This window comes from Fulmarus glacialis, unplaced genomic scaffold, assembly GCF_000690835.1.
Source record: "Fulmarus glacialis isolate BGI_N327 unplaced genomic scaffold, ASM69083v1 scaffold26775, whole genome shotgun sequence".
Classification (NCBI taxonomy): domain Eukaryota; kingdom Metazoa; phylum Chordata; class Aves; order Procellariiformes; family Procellariidae; genus Fulmarus; species Fulmarus glacialis.
The window spans coordinates 1-8,814 of NW_009214026.1; the positions used below are offsets into that span (position 1 = coordinate 1).

Consider the following 8,814-nt stretch of genomic DNA (forward strand, 5'->3'; position numbering starts at 1 on the left):
ATATATTCATATATATATAAAAAAAGAGTATTCTATCCTTCAGAGTCATGCTACATGTTCTGAAATCCAATAAAATCTACTTAAGGACATGACTGTCCCAATGCTTTGTAACAATTTGGTACTAAAGCTTCACATTTTGAAAAGTGTCACTGAAGGAGGACAAGGCTTAATGTTCCCTAAGATAAAAGTTCAACATTAGTGAGAAGTCTATCTAACATGAGACATCACGAGTGACTTTCAGATTCCATGTATCCCCAAAGGAGATTGTACAGTAAACAATGAGAAATAGGAATATTGAAAACTCATTTGCAGAAGACATTTCAGAGCTTTACAACTTCTGAACCTTTACGCACCTGCAAGATTGTCCCCCTTAAAGATAAGTCAAACGCTTTACTTTCTGAAAATGCGATATCATCATAATTGTAAATGGTTCCACAACAAACAGAATCATATCCTTTTATACAGAGTCTAACTACACCTACAGCTGTTGGGTTTTTCCTTAATTTAAAACTACTTTTAAAAGGAAAATTTCACATTTAAAATTTTCCCTTAAGAAAACAGGTAAGGAAAAGAAAAGCTTCTTCACATGCAAACAATGCAATTTTTCTAATATTTTCTAGGCATCAGACAGGTTTTCCTACAAGGAATAAGGAGCTGACTTCATAGAAAAGACACGATTACAACAATTACCTAATATTAAAATATGCTGATGGATTTAGTTATCCTACTTTAAAATTTATGCAGTCTTTGCCTCCTGCAAATCAAACGGCGTTAGCCAATACAAGGGGCCAAGTAAATTCCCCCAAAAGCTGATTTAGACTGTTTTTTATTGCCAGTGATTTCTTAGTTTATTCCACAACCAGCTTGTTTTTCAAAAGAAAAATTCATTTTCACGCCAATCAATAATTTTCTTCCAAAGAGACTGTTAATTTTATCACCATAATACAGCCAACATTTATACCATGCACAACTGCAATTTAAGTCAGGTTGCACTAAGGAGGCAACAGCATCACTGATAAAATTAAAACTTGCTGGTGGCATTTTGCATTGAGAGAAGCCCTTGCAACATATAGACAGTTGTAAACTCCGTTCAGCAACTCTGACGTGTCTTGCAGGCCAAGAGGCAGGGGAATAGGAGGAGAGAGGGAAAGAATGTGGATAGCGAAACACCTCAACAGAGTTCCAACACAATACTGAATTCCAGAGTTAGTGAAAACCTGGATATGTAAGGAAAGGGTGAAGTCAGGGTCATGCTTAAAATGGTCTCAAGTCAAATGTACTAAATGAGACAGTAACACCTTCGCAGGTCACGTGGATTTCCAGGTTTTGCACTCCATCTTTCAATAAGTGCTGGCTGAAGGTGTGGTCAGTCGTTTTCCAATGTAGATGCTGAAATAAAAAGTATAAGGCATATCGTATTTCACAGAAATACTCCCAAAGAGTCCTCACGCACTCAGCTATTCTAATTTGTCTTTCAAGTAGGTCTGACGAGATTCTTCCAAGGACTTCACTTCTCTTCTATAAAATTACTTAAAGCATGAGATTTTCAGATGAGCCTAGAAGGACCGATACTATCAACGTTCAGTAAAAGTGGGTTTCTTCCAGTCCCAAGCTCATTTGAAAACCCCAGTCCAAAAGCTTGTGTGTTGTTTGCAGAGTACCTGACTCAGGGGCTCTTGAACAGCCGAGCAACACTCCCAGATTATTACAATAAAACAAATAAAGTACTGCCTATAAAGGGAGGGGGTGAGCTTTAAAACACTGATCACTGAGGATCTACGCAAACCCTGACCTCTAACAAATAAATCCAGGCAAGATTCAATTCGTCGCAGAAATACACAATTTTGCTATAGTACAAATATCTTACAATATATTCTCATATATTCTATCCTCCTAATTTATTTGATAGTTTACAAGAATTTAAAGAGACACTTGAACTACGCCCCCAGAAACAAATATGAAGCTAAATAAAAACATATTTTGAGTACATGTCTTTGCCCCCATCACAGAAGAACATAAGATGGATAAACATAATGTAAGGACTTAAGCAAACTGAGAGATTATGTCGGATTACGCAGGCAATGAAAACATTGCTGAGCAGAGTCATAGCTGATCTTGCAGGACACATCCAGTATTTCATGTATCTTTGTTTAAGTAATCAAGCCTTGACTTTCAGTAATATCACACAACTGCAGCATTAGACATTGAAAATTACACGTATGTGCCATACACACGGAACTTAAGCATCATTATTTATACAATGTGGTTTTGTAATGGTTAGTAAAAGTGACAGCAGTTTTCCACCTATTCTATTCTTACCTTCCCTACATTATAACCTGAAGCATTTAAGTAGAAGGTGTGGATAATCAAATGGCACATGCTATAATTGCAAAGGTTATTTGCAAATTCGTGATAATCCATGCATTTTCAGTATAAGAAACTTGATCTAATCTAGAAATAAAACATATTAATGGCTGCAAAGTTTTAATTGCTGCGAAGTTTTCCTGCATTTCAAAAAGTGCACCAAGTCTACCTTGGGTGAGGTGCAACAATACTCTAGTTATTCTAGATAAAGCCCTTTTCAGCAGCACCTGACATACAAGTGGCAAAGCAAAGCCAGATGCAAAAGTTGAAGTGAGATATAGGTTAATACTTACCCTAGTCCCAAAGCCAAAACATGAGATATGAACAGAGATGGAATGAAAACCTTAAGAAATTCTGCAGAGAAAATGCCACCTTTTTTCATTGCTCCACTTTTTCTCATACTTAAAGACACTGAACGTTTTGGATGTCTGAAATGAAATTCCCTGAAAGAAGAGGGGGAGGGGGGAAAAAATTCAACAAGATTTTTTTGTTTCCTTTTTTTTTTTTTTTTTTGCACAAAAAGGCACAGATCTCTGTAGGAACATTTTTTTTAAAAAGTACAAAGAGCTAGAGATCAAAGCAAGAGATCCCTTACACAGAGTAAGGAATCAAAGAGAATAATAGGAGGTATTGTGGAGAGACCACTTACACAGACAGTATAGAGACAAAGGGAGCAGTAGCTGAAGAGAGAGGTAGGTCCGAGAGAGGGAATTTCAGGATGTGATTTGTTAGCAAGAGCCTCATTTTTTGTTCCAAACAGAGATACAGAAGTCTGCCAGATTTAGACAGCATCCTCTATTTTAATAAAAATGCTTTGCATTCAAGGATCTCAACGTTTCCCCTTCCGTGGATGACCATTACATATTTTACATAGAAAGAAAAAAAGGTACAGAGAATTTAGGAGATTTGCTCAACACTATTCCATTCAATAAGCCAAAACTAAATCCCATGAATCCCAGCTCCAAGTACCCAGCTCTCCCAATTACAATTTTGTCAAGAAACCTTGTAATCAGCTTGCTGTGGATTTATATTACTTGCAATAAAAAGGTAATACTGTTGCTATTAAGATTTTCATACTTCATTGTTTTGACTTTTTATAGCCTCCCCAAAAAGAAATCTTTTTCTAAGATGATCTTATTTGGAGAGCCAGAGTAATTTCATGCAATTGTGACTTATGATTCTTCTCGCCTTCATATAAAAGAATATTCATTTAAAAAAGAGTTTAACTCACTTGGGAGGAATGTTTTCAGGCCTACTTGACCAGTCTGACACCCAGTCAGCACTTTTCTTCAAAACTTCCAACTCTTTCTCTCCTTCTACTGCTTCTTCTTCAGACTGAAAATATACATGGGACAAGCCTTATAACACTCAATTAGCTCCTCCTTATGGTGTTAAATTGAGAGCAACAACAACAGTGGTAAAATGATAAGCACCAAATGGTGGCACCTGATAAACGAGCAAGTGTTCTTGGCCTACTGATTATTTAGAAGAGATTTTATTATGCTAACAGGAGGATCTCCAGAAGTCAGTATACCACAAATTTTATTACTATATCCAGGACTTCCACACCATTGCAAGTTGTTTCTTTGTTTTTTTTAAAACTAACAAAAAAAGGAATATTTTAATCCTAAATGTAATAAACCAGCAATATGCAAAAAATACTAAACAAAGTTTTTACAAATGGCAAGAACTTTAATTTGATGGCATTCGATTTAAAGCATACAGAACATGGCTAAAGCACAGAAAGACGGCCAAATAAAAAGGTTTCAAAAATAGTATTTTGACTTTTTTAAAGGTGTTATTAGTCATTTAAAATTTATATTACTTGCAACTAGCAGCTTCTACTGGGTGCATCCCAGATGCAGTAAGGAAAGGCAAGCACTCACTACAATTGTCTTGATGCAAAGATTTGAGATTACACCATTAGATGCAAATGTTACCATGTAGGAAAAAAATAAATTAGAAAGACTAGAGAACTCCACTGACTTTGGTACAAACTCCTCCTTACCATTAAAACAATTTCCTGAGTGACCCTTAGTAAAGTAAGATAAACCACTTAAAACATTAAGTGGGAACCATACCAAAACCGGAAGTAATCAAATATGACAGTCACAAAAGTGAGATGGCAGACCTAACAAACAACTTCATTCATATCGTTGTGGCTCTGTAGGGCAGAACTGCAACAGTCCTACTGTTCGGCCAGGTCTTTGACAAAATTAAATGCAAGGTTTCATTCTTCCAGGAATGCTTTTTATTTATACTGCTGAAGACAGCAAATTCTATTAAATGATCAAACTAAGAGTTCAGCATTAGTCTCCTCTCAGTTTGTATTATGGAGATTACTCACTATCATGTGAGCTGACTATCTGTAGAGCAATAAACTGAACACCCTGAAATCTTGTGCAGAAATATAAACATTTCAAAACCGAAACAGGTTTGACACACACAGTGCAAGCAGAGTGCTAAACAATAATAGACTGTTACTAAATCGGGCATTTCTCAGCTTTGGAGATGGAGCCTCGTTTTCCCCCTCACTGCAAAACTACTAATCTCTACAAGTCAAATTTCAATTAATACAGAATGTAAGCCTAAGCAAAGTTTACTAACCCTGCCTCGTTGTTAAACATAATTGCTCTGGAATGTGTTTTAATTTAATAAAACTTTATTCTGAAAACAACCCCTTAAAAGAAAAGATAATTTAGTTAAACTAACATAAGCTTGAGTGCACAAAAATTATTTACTATACATATTTACAGGGAGGTACTAAATAAAGTTCTAATAAAAAAGAGTAAAAACCTGCAAGAACAAAGTACAAGACAAGTAAACAGCCCTACCTAAATGACTAACGGACACCTCCAAATTTTGAATAAATAAGATTTATATAATTCGTTTGCTTGTACTGCAGCTAACAGCCAAGATTAGGGTCTCAGAATGAAAAAAAAAAAAAAATTGCTAGCAAGCAGAAGTTTAATGCATTTTTTTGACATGTAAAATATATAACATTTTAGACCTTTTGACATGACAGAGAGCTTGCTCTACCCCTCAAGTACTCCCAATATTGATCTATATAAATATATGATCTATATACAATATCCACAATTAAAAAAAATACGTTTTAAAAGTTAATGTATTTTAAAGGTTAATGAAGAAAATACCTGAGAACTACTGTCTTTACTTGTGTGCATTTCCACATCAAAAGTTATCTGTCCATCTTCTTGAGGTGAAGGGCTAAAGAAAAATTCATTTCATTATGTCATTTTGTCATACTACACTCTGTCACCTAAAGAATCATTAGTGTAAATAGCATCTCAGCTGAATCACTTCCCTGTGCGTTTCTGCACACTACTGAGATGAGTTACAGACTACGCTACCCTTTAGATCACAAACATCAGTATTAAAGTCTTCCAAAATGCCTCATCTTTTCAATTTTTTTTCAATTTATAATCCTACCTTTCTCAACAGGGTTGACCATCCTTTTACTGAAGCAAAGAAAGCATTGCCCAAAACGTCAACTGCTACACAAAAGATGTAAATCCCTTCCTTCTTTTAGATAACACTGCCAATATTGTGAATTATACCTCTTTTTGTATCATTACAAGCAGAAACATCACACATGAAAACACCTTTTAATGCTTGGCAAGGATACATATTCCCCTTGTTAGCCTCACTATTTGGTGATCTACTTGAGAAATTAAACAACTAACGCACCTCAGCCAAGGAAACACAAGAGAATTTAAGTCAGGAACAATACCAAATGCTGTATGACACACCAATGCAGGTTTCTCTCATTAAAATGCTAAGGGCATCTTTTTAACCTGACTTAAGCTTTCATGAAAAAGGTGTATTTTAGAAATATCCAAAGAGAACCCAAAACACCACATTTAAGAGCAACTTACTGTTTAGAACTTTTAGAAAAGAATGCAAAATCTCAAAGTACCTCCCCTTTCTTGTATGTTACTTCAACTGTCAAAAGGGCAAAAGAATTACCAAAAAGTTAACAAGCGGAAAATTAAGTTTTAAGGAAAAAAAGGAATCTGTCTTCATTCACTTAAAACTCAGGTAATGACTGAAAAATCCTATGCTAGTAAAAGAAACTATACAACCGTCACCTAGCAAATGTTCCTGGTTAGACTGGAAAGTACTAAACTACTGACAGCTAGTTTCTTAGCAACATAGATGTAAAAACTTTATTTTCTATAAACATAACCCTTCTATTTGAAATACACGTACGGATTATTTTCAAACAGTCTACTACATTCAGTAATTAAATCAGGCCTAACTAATTTTAAATAGCTTTTATATCTGATCAACCACTTATATAAGCTATACAGTAGACATGACAGACAGGATTCACCCAGCAAAACCAGAGGAGGCACAAGCAGAAGGACAGCTAAAATTATACATAGAAACTGCTCAAGGATTTTCAAAACTGTCCCAAAGCTTCCTAGAAAAAAGGTATAACGAACACGTAAGAATATCATAACACTCACATGTGCCCCAAAGGATTATATTGTTAGGTAAGAAATATTTTGCCTTCACAGGAAAAAAAGTAGAATACTGAAAGCAAGGAGTACAAATTCTGAGAATCTTTTTATCTGTTAAGGCCAGTAATATATTTTATTATGCTTGACTAAATATAAAGCACATGTACATAACATTATTATTAATGAGCCAGTAAAATTAGGTATTTTTTATACCACATGTGATTTATGACAATGTGAAATTTAACTGTGGTGTTGATGTGACTTTCCCGCTCCTGGATTCCTTAGCTTTCTGTAGCAACGATGTATTTTTCAAGTCAGATGTCTTATTTGATAGCCAGTTATCTGAGCCAGCAAGTACTCCAAATACTGGAGCATGACAAACTTAAGCACGAGAAAAAGCTTTATCCCTCCATTAACATCTATAGGATGAAAACTGCAATAAATTGCATGCAGGGCAGCAAACACCTCTTTACCTGTCACAGTGGGAACTACCTCTTGAACTGCTCTGTCCTGATTCATGCTGGGCATCCAGGAGAATTTTTTCCATGTCTCCATTGTGGATGGAGGATGATGAAGGGACATGTTCCAGACCTCCGTTTTTCCCATTACCATTATCATTGCTATTGCCATTGCCGTTCATCTGTAACTCCACCCAGGAACCTGTTGGGCCAGCCAGACGTAATTTCATTAAAAGCAGTGGAACTAAAACTCATCTTACGTTTATCAATTACACACAGAAAAAAACATGAATATGGTGAATTCAGATAACATACACTGCTGCTGGGAGAAAGCTCATAAACACGTACTGGAGACAAGAGTGACATGTTTCTTCCTCTTTCATCAACAAAAACACACCTAAAAAGTTATGTTTTATTGCTACTTACCTCCGGAGCTACTCAAATAAAATGTCCCCTCTCTCCTCACCTATTAATACTTTAACAGGCCATCTTTCTCTCTGCAGTTTGAAGCTTCAATTATCTACGTAGCACTCAATTACACTAGTCTCCCCGCTTTCCTGTTCTACTTCTACATTCCTTTTTGAAACAAAATTTTCATCCCCTAGCCCCCTACTATACAACTCCCCCATCTGCGATTCTATATTCTCCTTCTTCCCTCGACTTCCAAAGGCCCTGAATCAAACCCTGATTTTTATATACATCAGGCAGGCTGCCATTCTCAGGCCTCATTCAACTTTCTTTGCCCTGGCCCTCTAACAAACATCTCCCATCCAACACCATCTGCCACCTCTGCTATCCTACCATAACCTTAATGGGTCATACCACAATTCAAACCATCAGAACCTTGAGGTAGGCAGTATGCTTCCTTACACAGCTGAAGTACCATGCTAACACACATTTCATTGCAGTTAGATTAAGATTTCACGGCTAATAAGCCAAAATAAAGAACTGAGTAGCATGAGAAATCCAGAGTTCTCACATGTAGTAACAGTTAATAATTTCAATGCCATTACTTCGGCCTCTTTCCCCCCCCCCCCTTTTTTTTTTTTTTCTCCTTTCCTTAGCCAGGGAAGGCTGTATAGCCTACAAGTTGAGATTTGCTGTGTTTTCCTTTTTTTTTTGTAGTTATAGCTATGGGATATCCATGTGGGCACTGAGATTTGACGAAAGAACAAGAGTGTATCATGAATGATAAAAGCATCTGCTAAAAAGTTCATATACTCTGTAGTTAGCTTAAGGACTTTTATTTTTGTTTTTAAATGTCTTCACTTTTATTTTATGTGCATATTAACTAAATGCAAAACAATATTTACCGGTATGTTCATTAGTAACATGTTTCAATTGGAAACAACTGGAAACAAACAGCTTTTGGAAATATTCTTAATTCATAAACATACTATTTAATGTCCTGAACAGTAAAGATAGAATAGTCTTCTACTGCTCTATGTATATTTAAATACATTCCCTATCCAACTGCAACTCCAACCTTCTCAGTTAGACATATAACA

General features: G+C 35.8%; 1 protein-coding gene across 1 annotated transcript; it reads right to left on the minus strand.

Annotated features, from left to right (window-relative positions):
* Nucleotides 1–906: 906 nt before the first annotated feature.
* Nucleotides 907–7,518, minus strand: BNIP3L (BCL2/adenovirus E1B 19kDa interacting protein 3-like). Its single transcript, XM_009578415.1, has 5 exons — nt 7,322–7,518; nt 5,520–5,592; nt 3,596–3,699; nt 2,658–2,807; nt 907–1,389 (listed from the first exon to the last, which is right to left on the minus strand). Exons 1-5 carry the CDS (start codon nt 7,486–7,488, stop codon nt 1,341–1,343), a joined length of 543 nt encoding a protein of 180 aa, XP_009576710.1. The 5' UTR covers nt 7,489–7,518; the 3' UTR covers nt 907–1,340.
* Nucleotides 7,519–8,814: the final 1,296 nt, after the last annotated feature.